This window comes from Podarcis bocagei, assembly GCF_964188305.1.
Source record: "Podarcis bocagei genome assembly, chromosome: 9".
Taxonomy (NCBI): Eukaryota; Metazoa; Chordata; class Lepidosauria; order Squamata; family Lacertidae; genus Podarcis; species Podarcis bocagei.
The window spans coordinates 2906853-2923540 of NC_138134.1; the positions used below are offsets into that span (position 1 = coordinate 2906853).

General features: G+C 43.5%; 1 protein-coding gene across 5 annotated transcripts in view; it reads right to left on the reverse strand.

The window, feature by feature from the left end:
* Positions 1–15361, reverse strand: part of UBE2Q2 (ubiquitin conjugating enzyme E2 Q2) — a 49599-nt gene extending 34238 nt beyond the window's left edge. The window contains exons 1-2 of one of the 5 annotated variants that reach the window (XM_081207863.1): positions 15068–15361; positions 1098–1202 (exon numbers count right to left, since the gene is read on the reverse strand). In XM_081207863.1, coding sequence (XP_081063989.1) covers positions 1098–1202; positions 15068–15304 — 342 coding nt within the window. In that variant the 5' untranslated portion in view covers positions 15305–15361. Of the gene's footprint in view, positions 1–1097; positions 1206–15067 lie in introns of all 5 variants that reach the window. The other 4 variants (XM_081207862.1, XM_081207865.1, XM_081207864.1 and 1 more) reach the window with 4 other exon arrangements.
* Positions 15362–16688: the final 1327 nt, after the last annotated feature.

The window sequence follows — 16688 nt, forward strand, 5'->3', positions numbered from 1 at the left end:
AAGAAGGACACTGACAAACTGGAACGTGTCCAGAGGAGGGCAACCAAAATGGTCAAAGGCCTGGAAACGATGCCTTATGAGGAACGGCTAAGGGAGCTGGGCATGTTTAGCCTGGAGAAGAGGAGGTTAAGGGGTGATATGATAGCCATGTTCAAATATATAAAAGGATGTCACATAGAGGAGGGAGAAAGGTTGTTTTCTGCTGCTCCAGAGAAGCGGACACGGAGCAATGGATCCAAACTACAAGAAAGAAGATTCCACCTAAACATAAGGAAGAACTTCCTGACAGTAAGAGCTGTTCGACAGTGGAATTTGCTGCCAAGGAGTGTGGTGGAGTCTCCTACTTTGGAGGTCTTTAAGCAGAGGCTTGACAACCATATGTCAGGAGTGCTCTGATGGTGTTTCCTGCTTGGCAGGGGGTTGGACTTGATGGCCCTTGTGGTCTCTTCCAACTCTATGATTCTATGATTCTATGAACCTGATGCCCTCCATGGTCATGCTAGCTGGGGCCAATGAGAGCTGCAGTCCCACAACAACTGGAGGGAACTGGGTCAGAGAAAACAGCATGAAAGAATCACACTCTGAAGCTCTACTTCTCCTGCTTGCAAGTCATTATACAGCCAGCTATGATAAGAAAAGAGGGCAGCGCTAGTTTCAGTTTTGGTACTATGTGTTAAGAGGTACTGTCACAATATCTAGAAATTATTTTTGACAGGAAAGCATGAAAAATCCCACCTGCTTTCTCCCATACAAATGGACAATTTTGTTATTTATAACATGCCCCCCTTTCCACGCAAAGCACACTTGTTTTTTGGCTTCTGCTTTTTGCAATTGCTAAAACATTTGTGGTAGTTACCCTGCATGAGCCTTTGCTGTGAATAAATGGTTTCTGCAAACTGAAAGAGACACTATTCTAGATCAAATATTTTTAGATGGCCAGCTGGTGAAGGAGTGCCACTTGTGAAACCACAAGCAATATTTTTGCTTAAAACAAAAAAGGCACCACCAAACAATGGCATGGCTGTGGGATTCTGACCTAATACCTAGTTCATAACCAAATGCCAGATTAAGAAAAAGGAGGACAGGTGATCACTTACCAGAGTATTGCTCTTTTTAATATCATCTAAACGCTCCAATACTGAAGTCAAGTTGGGGTCATCTGAGTCCACGAACCATATTGGCGATGAAGAGGGATAAGACTCCTGCTTTAAATAAGTAAGTAAGTAAGTAAGTAAGTAAGTAAGTAAGTAAGTATTATGCCTGAACTACACATTCATATTTCAAAGCTTCTGGAGAACTGCACTTGTTAAAATATAAAGTATGTCCCATTATCAAGGTGAGAGAAAGAATGCTTTTTTAAAAACCAATAAAGCAGACCTCTGCAGCTCCCCATCTCAACTCCAGACAGACACAGAAAGTCAATTATGTAGAGTGGGCAACTGTTTTCCAAAGCAGGGAGCACACTTGGCTATGAAGATTTAACTAATTGCCTGAAAAGAAAAAGCACCAACTTCTTCAACCGCCATCTCAACTTTTCCTTCTTTTGCTGATGGTACAACCACTTTCTTCTAGGAAAGGGTCACTAAGACAGTTGTGCAAATTATGTTCACATGAGCCACTAGCCAAAGGGTGTGTGTGGAAAATTGCCTGCCTACATATCATAGTAATTTGTCGCCAAAATCAGAAGGTAAGTGTTCCTGCTAGTCAGCAGGAAGCAGTTTGCGTCTGGCCAATCTGAGATGTGCAACCCCTCCATTGGCTTTTTGAGCATACCAGTGAACACCAGGAGCCCCATTGTCCTAGCCGAAAATGGGTGCTCCATGCATCGTTATCCCCCGCCAAAGAGATAAGAACTGTGAACACATTCCATATTCCAGACTCTTGGACTCAAGGGTATATAACGCTCCTGCCAAAACAAGGTACGGATTTGGAATCGGTCTCAAATTATAGACCCATTTCATTGTTAAATTCCGATTATAAAATTTACGCAGGACTATTGGCTAATAGGTTGAAAAAAATTATAGGAAAAATAGTACATAAAAATCAGGCTGGATTTGTGGAAGGTAGACAAATAAAGGATAATATCAGAAATATAATAGACATAATGGAATATCTACAAGTAAGAAGAGACAAACAAGCAGCCCTGATTTCAATCGATGCGGAGAAGGCTTTCGACAAAATCTCATGGGAATTTATGAAAAAACTATTAAAAGAATTGTGTCTAGGTGAAAAATTCCAAAAAGGTATAAATGCAATATATAACCAACAGAAAGCAAAAATTATTATTAACGGAGAGTTTGGAGAAGAAATCAACATCTTTAAAGGTACAAGACAAGGATGCCCCCTATCCCCAATGTTATTTATAATAGTATTAGAGGTTCTATTAAAGAAAATAAGGCAGGACAACCAAATAAGAGGAATAGCAGTTGGTGAAAAAAGATATAAGTTAAGAGCCTTTGCAGACGATGTTATGATCACAACAGAAAATCCCCTACAATGTACACCTAGAATATTGGAATGCATAAACGAATATGGCAGATTAGCAGGATTCAAATTAAACTATGGGAAAACCAAAATACTAGTGAAAAATATGGAAGAAAAAGATAAAGTGAAATTACAAGAAATTACAGGATTGGAAATTAAAAAGAAAATAAGGTATCTTGGAATAAATTTAACAAATACTATAGACTTAAGTAATGAGAACTATGGGAAAACATGGAATGAAATAAAAAATGACTTGCAAGTATGGGGAAAATTAAATCTTTCCTTACTAGGGAAAATATCGGTAATAAAGATGAACATATTACCAAGGATGATGTTCTTATTTCAAAGTATCCCAATACTAGGAGGAGATAAATGTTTTAATAACTGGAAAAGAGATTTGGCTAAATTCATATGGTCAGGGAAAAAGCCAAGAATAAAACACAAAATAATGATAGATAAGAAGGAGAGAGGAGGATTTGGTCTCCCAGATATGGAGTTATATCACGATGCGGTGGGTCTGACCTGGCTAAAGGAATGGATCAAATTAGATGACTCGGATGTATTGGATTTAGAGGGAGTAGAGACGAGATTTGGATGGCATGCCTATTTAATAGATGAAAAAGTGAGAGTACATAAAGGCTTCCTAGGGCATATAATCAGAAAATCCATATATAAAATATGGGAGAAATATAAAAGACTCTTAGAACCGAAAACTCCCTGGTGGGCATCGCCAGCAGAAATTGTCGCAGTGAAAAAATTAAATATGAAAGAAAATTGGGCTACCTATAAAACTGTATTAAAGGAAGAAAACGGAGAATTGGAATTAAAGGACTACACAGAAATTAAAGCTCATATTAGTGATTGGTTCCAATATATTCAAATCAAGTATAGATTAGCAAAAGACAAAAAGTTAGGATTTGAAAAAGAAATATCAAAATTCGATAAATATTTAATACAAGAAAAATCAAAAAATATATCTAAATTGTATAATCTGATTTTAGAGTGGGAAACAAAGGATGAATTGGTTAAAGCATCAATGATTAAATGGGCGCAAGATATTGGGAAAAATATTATGTTTGAACAATGGGAAAAATTGTGGAAAGAAGATATGAAATTCACCATGTGTTATATACTGAAAGAAAATTACCTTAAAATGCAACATAGATGGTATTTAACACCTGAAAGAATAGCAAAAATGAATAAAAACTGTAGCGATATCTGCTGGCGATGCAACACGGGAAAAGGTACTATGATACATATATGGTGGAATTGTTTAAACATCAAACAATTTTGGGAAATAATATATAATGAAATGAAAAAAATGTTTAGATACTCATTTAGGAAAACGCCAGAAGGTTTTCTATTGGGAATAGTACCAGGAAGCCTAAAGGAAGAAGATAAGACCTTATATTTATACGCAACAGTAGCAGCAAGGCTATTGATTGCGAAAAACTGGAAAAGTGGTATAATACCGACAAAAACAGAGTGGCTTGCCAAATTATTGGAGTATTACAATATATCCAAAACAATGGAAGAAATTGGAAGGATTTCAAAAGAAAAGATAGATAGGGACTGGAAGGTGTTTAAAAGATACTTGCAAAATCATATCGAAAAATCAGAACTCCTATTAGAATAAACAAGTTCCGTTTCAAATACTGAAATATCAAATAAGATGGAAAACAATGTGTAATAGAAAAAGAAGTATGAAATTAGGGTAAAGGTGTGTGAAAGAAAGTAATAGAAGTGGAAAGAAATTGTAATTGAGTAGATTGGAAGTCAAACACAAAGGTGGGGTGAAGGGTTGGTGGATGGTGATGGGGAAAGGAACTATTTGTGGGATTGAGTGTAAGTATGTTTGAACATTTTTAAGGATTGTATGAAATGTATGTTTGTATGCTTGTATATGTGTATTAATGATGAATTTAAATTAATTTTTTTAAAAAAAGAACTGTGAACACATTCCCCTTCCTAATTTGAGCCTCACAACAATTCTGAGGTAACCCAGTGAGCTTCAGAACAGAGTGAGGATTTCAACCTAGTTTGATATTGTTAACCACTGTACCACACAGGCCTTGCCTCCAGCTCAGTTTGCACATAAAGCTAAGTCAAACTATGGTTTAGTGAGAACGAGCAAGAGTGAAAATTGTGCCTGCTTCATTCCTTGTCGTCTGGCTGGTACAATACTCAGAACTGTGTCAGTGAGCCCTCTACCGCTTCTTGCCTACTTCCCCAAGGTGAAGCCTTTTCCCTCCAGCAGGGGAGGGGAGGGTCTGTAAAAGAAAGCAGAGCAGCAGCAGAGATAGGGAGTGAACCCCAGATCCAGCCTGAAGCGGGCTGACTCCAACTTGAAATGAGACTATGCATTCCATTTGGAGCTCCTCCTCCAAGGTCTCATCCCATCTCAAGAAGAGTGGTTATTTACAAGCCTATGCTCAGAAATGGCACTAATAAATGCATGAGGAATCCCAGAGCAGAGCAGGGCAGGGCTGGTGAAAGGTTTGGATGCTGGAAACAGATTAAAATCACTGGACAGCCATGAAGCTCCCCAAAGGGCCTTGGGCCAAACACTGTCCCCTCAGCCTAACAGGGTTTTTCTAAGGTAACACAGAATGTGGCTACTTTCACGGCAGCAAATTTCTTATAGGAATAATTAATGTAACACTTCTTTCCATTTCAGATGAAGCTTTCAGGCATAATTAGCTCCCTCTTGTTCTTTCCTCACCCTCCCCAATGCTAATTAATACTCTCCATACATAAACCTTCACTGGAGAGACAGAATTCGTTGGTGGAGAATCCATACTTGAGCCACTAATTACTCCAGTAAGTAATTATATAAAAACTGAACAGGTTAAGCGTGGCTAAAAAGATATGGGACTAACATATCTCGAAGGAACTCAAAAACAACCCTAATTCCAATCAGAAAAGTATGTCATCTCAGACATACACACACTCTTCTTAAATGAGATGTCAGGCCTAATGCTAAAAGAAAAGAATCAATGCAAACCTAAAATAAGATTTGTTTGTTTTTTAAAAAAACCAAAGCAGCTTGGCTTTGTACCACATTCAAGAGACAATCCAGGCACACCCTCATGTATAATGCAACTCTTGAGGCTTGTTTGCTAGTCTGTGGACACGGCACCCCCCAAAGTGAGAAGGCTCAGGAGAACACCAGACACAACGCCGGACTGACATGAATGTAATGAATACAGACTGGGAGCACAGGGGAGAAGGAAGAAAAGTTCAACATTTGCACTGTCCCAACAACAAAAGGTTGCTCCCTTGAAACTGCACACAAACAGCACCTTCAGAGCTGCCACTTTTTGTCAGGGAGGGAGAATTGAACTCATCCACCCCACTCGCTCTGGCTCCAATGCTGCCTAGGCCCTCCCTACTCCCTGGCAGCTAAAGAATATGCATCAAACGCATTCACACATCTTATGTCTAATTTGGCCCTTAGTAAAGGTCTAACATACAGTATCTTAACGGCTAGAAGTGGAAGATCTACCAATAGCTTCTCACTTGGGACACAAAGCAATTGTCTCCAGGGAGATGTGGCAACTGGAGCAGGGAATCCCAGGTCAGCAGGACTGTTCTCAGTGCTTATAATCTGCAAAATCTTCAAAGGCAGATTATAACACTCTGGGGAGCAGCAGCAGACAAGCTAGATAGGTCTGCTACTGGGCAGCTTCTTGTGCACAGAAATGTTGCTTTCTGGCCCTCAAAATTTTTATTTTAATTATGTATCCTCAAAAAATCCTATCTGAAAATGGATTATGACCAAGGACAAGAAGGTCTCTCCTTGCTTTGTTGGTGAACTTGCTTCCCCCACTCCCTTGATAAACATCTGTCAAGTTTGTCACAAACAGCAGATGGATGTGCTAAATCTGTTTCTGCGATACTTTATATCAGATTGCAGATAGGGGACCCAAATGATCAAATGCTCCTCCATACAGATGAATAAATAGATCAGAAAGAAGAGTTTTAGATGCTTTCCTATGTGCAGGGAAATATCTATACAGAGGCTGTTCCTGTACAGCCCAGTCACAAATGAACTGCTGTTTATCAGAACTAAACCCTGTTGAAGACATAACAAAAGCTCATGTTTATTCTGCAAAACTAGGATATTCTAAAACAAACATCCCTAATGACCAACAGTTCTACACACCTTTAGATCAAAGAGTTCCTGGTTTCCCTTAATACTGGATTTCTGCTACTTGAATGGTGACCCTCTAAAGGAAGTATGTAACGCTTAGCACAGGTCTTAGCAAAAGTCAAGACGGTCTGCAGTTTTCAAAAAGGGAACAGATTCATGCAGTTTTTGCCATAGGTTGCACCAAGTTCCACTGTTTATATTAGAAGCAGATGGGTCATGTTGCTTGGCACCAGTTTTTATTTTGCAAGATTCCTGCCATGATTCAGGATGCTTGCTATTTATTAAAACATGTTGAAGGAAGCAGGAGCTATTTAGGGTGTCTGACAATTTAGAACTATGGTCAGAAGGTATATGGAGTCTGGTCTGTGCTTGGATGGGAAATGACTGTGAACACTGTAAGTCTCCTTTAGCTTCCCTCCCTTGTGGAAGAGAGGCAGGATGAATGGATATTTATTATCAGCTAGCAATTGCCCACTCCTTCCTTTGGAGTGAGGCGGAGGAGAGAGCTCTGCATTTAATACCTGCATTTCTTCACTGTGCAGGTCTATGGAGGCCCGGAGGCTTCAGCCAAAAAAACAAGTTGATAATACCTACTCCAGTCCACAGAGGAGGTTTAGAATGCAGAAAATATCTCCCCTTCCTACAAGTATAGGTAAATATAGGTATAGGTAAATATGCCAATATCTCTTTTGGGGTAGGGGCAGAAACAATCAAGGCAGCTTTTACAGATTGCTTTACACCTCTGAAGGGAAATTACTGCAACTCTATAGTACTACTGATGCTGCCTACAAACTATCAAGCCTTTGGGTTCACACAAACTACCTCCAGGAGTCTCCTCTTAGGAAGAAGATTAATTCCCCAACTTTTGGCTATGTGATCATGATGCAAGTCACCCTGGGCCAGTAAACACTCAGATGGTCAGCTGCTGCCAGTAGTCCTACCTCCCAAAATGCCTTACTGGCCATGAAAAAAAAGAACACAACATTAGAATTACACCCCATGACATAAAATGAGTCTGACTGCCTATGACAAGCTGGCACAGCCATTTTCAATTATCCAGTGTGTCAACGCCTTCATCTGTTTATTGCGTAAGGACCACATACAAACACAATTCTGTGTAGCAGGGACAGTAGTTCCAGGCAGAACAGACAATTCCCTCTTGAAGCAGCATGAGCTAAAGCACATCTTGTTTGCTGTAAACAGTACGACACCTCTGTACCAAAGGCATGCTGACATTGCTAAGGAAGTCCCAAGAACAGCTTAAGTCAGCTTTTCCCAAAGTAGGGCAGGTGCCTGACATGGCACTCAGTTCTAGTGTGCAGGCCCCTTGGGGGAGCAGGGGAGGAACAACAGGCACCTCAAGACTACTGCACTCCTTTCGCTCTTGAGACCCTCATGGGACTCACAGGGCTTCCTGCTGTTAAGTGTGGCTGCCAGACAGTGAAAGCTTTTTAGCATAATAAACCTGTTTATGGTGTCAGCACACTTACTTGGCCCTTGACTCAGAAATAAACCCAACTTTGGTTCAATGGGTTTAGAACCACAATCCAAGTCAAATAAATGGTTATGGCTGCTTAAATCAGGGAGCTGAACTTATATTTGTGGTAGTAAACAATAATGGCTACCTCATCAATATGTTTCAGATGTGTTTCTTGCACTGTTTTCTGGATCAGGTTGGAAGAACTGGCATGAGCCAGTGGACAAGCCTTGGAACACAACCAGGGAGACTCGGGTTCAAATGCCCATCCAGTCACGAAGTTAACTAAATGACCTAGCACCAGTCACTAACCTACACTCCAAGGGTTGTTGCAAAGATAAAACGGGGGGAACCGACCTGAGTTTCTTGGAGTAAAGGCAGGATTTAAAATAATAATAATAATAAGCTGTATCACAGCATTGTTCCCTGCAGCCTTTTTTTAAGTGAAGTGCTGACTTGTCAGCTCTCTCATTCCTGGATGAACAGGAAAACAAGGGGGCGGGGAGATACCACTACTCTCATCTCTGCCATTTCAGTTTTCACCAGCAATTAATATTTGTCCCCAAGTCCTCTGCCTATTATTTGACATCATACCCCAGTTCTACAATTATGTTTAGGGGCAAATCAGACACACATTATGGTCCACTGGTAGATTCAAGGATTGTTCACAATATGGATTTGTGGGAGTAAATATTGGGATATGCCTCCATTAAAGATTAATATTTCAGTATATTAAAAGTTCACCTTTTGCTTTCTGTATAAGAAAGATGACAAGGCCAAGCAGGGAGCTAGAACATCTTCAGTTTGAGTACTTAAGAGAAGTGTAACTAGCAAATTCCCAAATATGCTGGAGATTTCCATTGCTCCCTTGGCTGAGGCTGATGGAAACTGAAGTCCAACACAGCTGGAGGGCACCAGGTTGGGGAAGGCTGGAATAAAGGATCTCAACCAGTTAAGATCCAATAGGGATTCCTCTCCTACACAAAGAGAAGCAGAGTTTCTGCATTCCTACAACAGCGATGGTTGATATTTAGTCTGCAGAGCAGCTTGACATGGCTAGAATTTCTATGTTTGTATAGAACAATCCTGAGTTTTTCCTATCTGAAAGAGCTCACTTTCATCACATGTCACATTAAAACAGCACTGAGCCAAGTTGAGCATTAGTTCTATAAAACTACAGTCCTAACACACTGCAAGCAAGCAGGGACCTTTTCAGTTTCTCCTACACAATGACAGTAAGCCATCAGCATCACCACAACTGCTCCTTCCCACCCTGGGCATATTTAGGACAGAGAAATGAACGGTTGTTGGCATGAACTTACTGTCTCCTCTTCTTCCACAAAATAAGCAAGACTCATCAAGGAAGCCCAGTGCCATACACAGCCATTTCAACCAACATGTAACCTGACCCTATCTGTGTTTAATCAGAAACAAGCTCCACCAATTTCACTGAGGCTTACTTTGAAGTGTGCATAGGACTGCTGGCTCAAAACCCTTTGCCAGTTTACCGGTGGCATTGAATTCCTAGAATGTTTACAGCTTTGCAGGAAGGTATGGCACCAACGTGCAAGCCTGCCAAAAGAGTTATGCCACTTCACAGCTGAGTGTCACAGGGCTGTTTTACCAGTAGGGGTGGCAAGCTTTTAGCCAACATTAATTTAAATTTATTTATAATAGCATTTATATACTGCCTTCATATAAACTATCAAGGCAGCGTACAACAATATGTACACAATAGGAACCATATGACATTTGCCTTGTGGGAGAAGAAAACTTCCAAAGGGGTGGGAACTACGATGGTGTGTGGCAATTCAGGATTCAGTAGGCTGCACTAGTGGCTCCCATCAACAGGTACCTACCACTCCTACAAGAGTTTATCAAATCCTGTAACTCTAGTGTTAGTTTTTGGCTAATAAATCTTTTGATGGTTTCAAACTTGTGTACCTCTGCTCTTAACTCACCTTTGATGCTTAGTATATAAGACCAAACAAACTGAAACTGAGAAAAGAGGGAGATTCAACAGGGTGGGGGGAAATCACGTTTTAAATTTATGTCATATTACAAAAGTAGTAAATTTGCATGCTGTATCAAAATAACTTTTCCCCCAAGCGTGATCAGACAGGTTCCATTGCTTCAAATGGACCTTGAAAACTTATTTGTTTACTGTGGCCTTTCTGTAACTATTTTAATTGGACCTGCAATCTGTGATGCTGTTTTATTGTGGTTGCATTATAATTCTAAGGTTCTGTTGCGGCTGATTTTATTTTAATGTGTTTCATTGCCTGCATGTTCATTAGAACTTTAAATTTTAGTGCTCTGCTTTATATTTTTATGTATGTGTGTGTATATATAGTTCTACGACATAACAGTCTGAGTGATATATAGAAAGTTGTCTTTTAAAAAGGTGGGCTCTAAATCTATAAACATTAAGGAAATGTTCCCAGCTCACAGCCCTTCATGGTCCTACATTGGGTTGCTACCCATTTCTTTCTAGTAGGGCTCCTACACCTTTAAATGCTGAATAGGAAGCAGAAATTCAACACATGTAGTTTCTCAGAGGAGAGAGAGAACCAGTAGCAGAGTGTGGGTTTAATGGCAGAGAAGTCTGGCCAGGGGGCAACTCTAGCCTTCTACCTTGCCCACCTCTCTTCAATTGGGTTTTTTCCTTAAGTGATCTCAAGTCCTGCTTTCTTCAGCCATCCTGGGACTGAGTTACGTCTGGGTTTTCGGTGTTCGAAAACCGAAACGTTCGACTTCCAAGATGTTCAAAAACCAAAACGTTCGACTTCCAAGACATTCGAAAACTGAGGTATCACTATACTGCTGTGGCAGGAAGATAAATGGCGTTTCTATGTGCTCTGGCTTCCCTCACAGTGTCCCCTTGCACCAGAAGCAGTTTAGTCAAGACCCGGAAAGTTGTCTGTGGACAAACACTGGCTCCCTCAGCCTGAAAGCGAGATGAGCGCCGCATCCCACAGTCACCTTTGACTGGACTTAATCGTCCAGGGATCCCTTACCTTTTTGCTCCAAACAGAGAATTCCTGACTGGCTTTCAAGCTAGTACCTCCTCAGCTGGTGGAAAGGCAGTTACTAAGCTCATGCCTTGTTTTAAAAGCAGGTCACACATTCAACAATATGGGCACACTCCTTGTTCTCTCTGGGCTTCCACCTATCATGGGTGGAGAGAAATTACTTGATCTAACTTCCAACTAATCAGGGAGGAGCACTTTGCCCACATTCTGCTCTCTCTCACACACAGATACACCCGCCCTGCAACACTTTTGTTTCAATTTAAAGAAACAAAATCTTCTGGCTTCTTTTGTCAAAGCTGTCTGTTGCAAGTACTCCTATACTTAAAGAAGTTGAATGGCTGAAGAGGAGGGAAGTACATTTCCTTTCAGACTTCCCTTCCCAAAACTTCAGTAATGCAAATCATATTTCCAGAGAGAAAACAAAGGGAAAAACAGAGAGGGAAAGAGAGGCAATATGCCTACTGCGTAGTCGAAGAAGAGCAAAGAAAGGTTCTAAAAAACAAATTAACGAAGGGATAACTGTTCAACTTTGAAGGAGAAAATGAAGTTCTGAGTAGTAAGTTTTTACACTATGAAGTTTCAGAATTTACACACAAAAAACCAAGTGTAGCCATGTGAGATCTGGATGGTAATGTAGTTCCCTTCATATTAACAGAGCCTCTCTTGTCGCCACCTGATCTTCTGGGAGTAGCCCCCATGTATGCTCCACCAAAGGACTATTGATCTTAGGCGCGCACGCGCACCCACCCACCCCATGCTTCAAAGACCCAGTTTGGAACACCTAGAATACACACACACACACACACACACAGGCTTGGAGCCTCAATGGCGCCCCTCTGGGACATAATACCTGGCTAGTCCCCCCCCCCCAATAGCTACGCATGAGCCACCAGCTCATCTGACTGAATCAGGAAGAGAAAAGAACCTTGGGTTTCTTTTCTTCTCTGCTTCATTAGGAATGACTCTCTGCCTCCCCGCCTGCCACCCCATAACTAAGCAAGCCCTAGAGTAACATAAGAAATCACCCCTCCTCACCTACCCTCTATCAATCTTCCCTACCTCAAGAAATGATGCCTCCCCCAACCCTTTCTCTAGAATGGCAAGGTCCTAAAGTCTGGGATGGGGAGGAAAACAGGATTAAATTTAAAATATTAACTGATGGTAAAGAAAGAGGAGGAATTTCACTGCCAGACTTATAACTATGTTACAAAGCTGCCTGTATGAGTTGGAAGAAAGAATGTCTGGTACTGAAAAACAATAGGTTATTTCAGGTATGTCCAAAGTCTGTTTCGGGGGCCTAATCCAGCCCACCGGTTGATTTAATCTGGCCCCAGTGGCAGTTTCTTTCCTTAAAAAAAACCTCAACAACTTCAATCCTTAAAAAAGGGCCAACAACTTTGGTTCGCCCTCATGGCCCTTCACTTCATCAAATCTGGCCCCCTTTGAAAAAAGTTTGGACGCCAATGGGTTATTTGATCTAGAAGGTTTGGGTGGCACGCATATTTATGGTATGAGAAGGGTAAGGTTCACAAAGAATTTTTAAATCGCAGAAGTGTGTGAACCCAATATAAAAATTTATTCGAAAGGAAAACACCATTGTGGTTATCTCCAATAGAGGCATGTGCACAAAAGAAATTGAATGTGGAAGCAAAATGGGGTACATATAGAGGTTTTACGTTTTACATATTAAGGTTTTCTGGAGACTGTTGTGAGTTGAAACAACAAAAGTGAGTGATGGGATGGCTCTAATATCATCAAGTGAATGAACTATGTAAGAAAGATAGGACATATGGCTTTATACAGTGGTACCTCTGGATACGAACGGGATCCATTCTGGAGCCCCGTTCACATCCTGAAGTGAACGCAACCCTCGTCTGCACGTGTCGCGATTCGCCGCTTCTGCGCATATGTGTGACGTCATTTTAACAGTCTGCACATGCGGCGAAACCCAGAAGTAATGCGTTCCATTACTTCCGGGTCGCCACGGAGCACAACCTGAAAACGCTTAACCTGAATCAACTTCAACCTGAGGTATGACTGCAGACCAAATATCTGAATCTGAATTAACACTGTTAAAAGGTAAAGGAAAAATGATTTTGAAAATGTACAAAATGTTATTAGAATGGGAAACGAAAGACAAATTGGTTTAGTCTGCAATGATATACTGGGCTAAAAGATTTGGGACATAATATTGATATGGTTGTATGGGAAAAGTTGTGGAAAGTAGATATGAAATTTACTGCTTGCTACACATTAAAGGAAAACTATTTGAAAATGATATACAGATAGTATTTAATACCTAAACTGGCTAAAATGTATAAGACTATATCAAGTAAATGTTGGAAATGAAAACAGTCCCAATGGTTATTTTTTCATGTGTGGTGGACTTGTAAAAAAAACAACAAGCTTTTGGGAGATGATACACAATGAATTAAAAAAGATCTTTAAAACAGTCATCCCCCAAAAGCCTGAAGCATTTCTTTTGGGAATAATTGGGGCAGAGGTCTCAAAAAAGTTGGTCAAATTTTTATGTATACTTCCACTGCAACCAGAATATTGTATATGCAGAAATGGACAGAAGTTCCAACAAAAGAGGAGATTTAGACTCTATGGAGATGGCAAAAATAAGAGACCAAAGAGATAAAATGTTTGTGGAAGAGTGGAGGCAATTTTTAGACTATCTGATAAAATATTATAGCCAAATGAAATCACAGGCAGAACCGGAAATATAAGCAAAGGAATAAGAACAATAAAGGAATGTAATGTAGGATATATGTTATAGAAATATGTATTATATCTAAGGCAGTAGATCAAAGGATTTGAACAGAAACATCATGGAAGTGAGGATGGGAAATCAAAATGCGAAGGGAATATTGTATGAAAACTGAATTTGTTAAATTGTATGAAAATCAATAAAAAATTATGTCAAAAAAGGGTTGGACCATCACCAGCCTCATTCTAATCCCCAGAAATTGAGGCCTTCTCCAGACTCTGGAGTGACTCAGCCTCACAATCTGAGCTCATGGCTCTCTACCCCACCCTGACTCCTGGGCTGCCTCCTACTCCCAGTCCCCAAAGCTCCCTTTTCTAGGAGGCCAAATCAAAACACTGTGGGGTGTGTCCCCCCCCCCAAGCAGAACTCTTACTTCCCAAAATGACAAGCCCCAAACCTGGACCAGCCCCAATCTCCAACTCCCAGGATTTCTCCCTGGCATAGTAAACCTAGCCTGTCCCTTGAAGGGTATGTCCCAAACCTGTGGCTATGGCCACCTCCCAACCCCATTGGACTGTTCCCCACCTCCTGCTTCCTCACCAGCTGGGCTGAGGACACAACACCCACCAGCCCTCCTGGGTGCTGCTTACCCCACATCCTGGAAAATTACCCCTCTTCTGAAAATTTGGGCAAACAGGTGAGAGAGCCAGTGCAGTGTAGGGGGAGAGACCAGCGTTCAAATCTCACTTGGTGACCCTTGGGCCAAGCGCTGCCTCTGCCCTCTCATCCAGGCACAGGAGAAGCGGGTAGCCCGCCTTGTGCTCCTTGGGAGGAACAGGCTGGGATATAAATGCAGAAGGAGAACAGAGAAAGGAAGGAAGCCCCCGCCCTCAACTCCTGGGTTGCCTTCACCCCTTGCACACTCCTGGGGGGCAGCGAGGAGGCAGCCAGAGCCCCTCTTCCCTCCTAGGGGCTTCTGACCCTCCTTCGCTGCCCCGCAGCAATTACTCCGGAGGAACTCTCCCTCCCCTCCAGACGGGCATGAAGCTCCGTGGGAGCCCAGCCCCCCCCCCGGCCTTCCCTACAGCGCAGGGCTGTTGTGAGGATGAGGAAGGGGAGAGGGAGAAAGGCAAAACAAAGCTGGGCAACCCCTCTCGGCCATGAGGCCTCCCGCGGCTCCCCTTGGCCCCCCGAGGCGCGGCACCCACCGTGATGTTGCAGTGGATGGTGAGCGGCGGGGGCAGTGGCGGCGTGGGGAGGCTGCCTCCCCCGGCGCTGGCGGGGGCGGCCGTGGCGGGGCCGGTCGGGGCGGCGGCGGCGGGGAGCAGCACGAACTGGCAGTGGAGCTCGTCGAGCTTCCAGGAGACGATGCGGAAGCGCTCGTGGTCCTTGTCGAAGATGGACTCGAGCAGCTTCAGCTCGGCCTTCAGCCCTGACACAGACATCCTGGCCGCATCTCCGGGGCCCGCCGGCCGCGGCCTGCCTTGCCCGCCCGGCTCGCTGCCGCCCGGCCTGCGGTTGCGGCTCGGCCTCGAGGGCGGCGGGGGCGCCTCGCCGAAGCCGGCCGGCCCCGCGGAAGGCCCCGCCCGCCGGGGAGCAGCGCAAACGCTGCCGCCGCCTCGGCTGAGGGAAGCCGCGCTGTCCGCTCGCTCGCCCGCCGGCCGGCCGACTCGTGGCTGTGGAGGACTAGGCCGGGGCGGCTGGTCTCCGGGCTCCTCGCTCGCTCGCTCGCTCGCTCGCTCTTTCTCTGGCTGCTGGCTCGCCCTCTTGCTGGGCCGGCCCCTTCCTCCCAGGCAGGGTCAGACCCACCCACGGGGCAGGGTTTGGGCCGACCCCGAGGAGCAGGCGGCGCACCGCCTTCCCCGCAGCATCCCAAGGGGTCTCTCCGGGGGCGGGAGGAGGCGGAGGCCGGGCTGCGTCGCTTTTTCGGGGGGAGACGGGGACGAGGTCGGAAGCCCCGCGAAGCTGAAACGAAACAGATGAGGGGTTCGCAGAAGGGGAGGAAGGAAGCGGCCTCTTCCCGCGGGGTGGAAATGTGACAGAATCACAGAGCTGGGGCATCTAGATTCTAGTCCTACAATGCAAAGCATCCAGGACAGATGGCCATCCAACCTCTGCTTAAAAATCTCCACAGCCTCCCAAGGGAGTCCATTCCACTCTCGAACAGCTCTTACTGTCAGAAAGTTCTTAAGTGAGGTTTAGTCGGAATTTCCTTTCTTATAACTTGAAGCCTCCCCCAAGCAGGAGAAAACAAGTTTGCCCCATCCATCACGTGACAGCCATTTGAAGATGGCCAGCCTATCTCTTCTCCAATCTCCTTTTTCCCTTGCTAAACATACCCAAACTCCCTCAACCATTCCTCAGCGTAAGGCCTGGTTTCCAGACCCTGGATCATCTTGGTTGCCATCCACTTCACACCTTCCAGCTCATCAATATCCTCCTTAAATTGTGGCACCCAAAACTGGACACTGGACTCCAGGTGTGGCCTGACCAAGACAGGATAGAGCAGGACTATGACTTCCTGTGATTGGGACACGATCGTAGTCTTGATGCAGCCTGGAATAGCATTCACATTTTTTGCTGCTGCATTACACTGTTGTGTGTTAAGCTTGAGGTCTGCCAAGACCACCTAGATCCTTTCCATATTGTAATGGCTTGGGTCTTTCCCACACAAGTGAGACGACTCTGGCAGTTAATTATTTCAGATTTATTAGTCAAATCAAAAGGTCCTGGTCGGAGCTCAGCGAATCTCCTTCATCCTCAGAAAGCACAGTTGCCGGAACTGAGGCCCGCCCCCTTTTCCCCCAACAGGAAAACTCCCCACCTTCT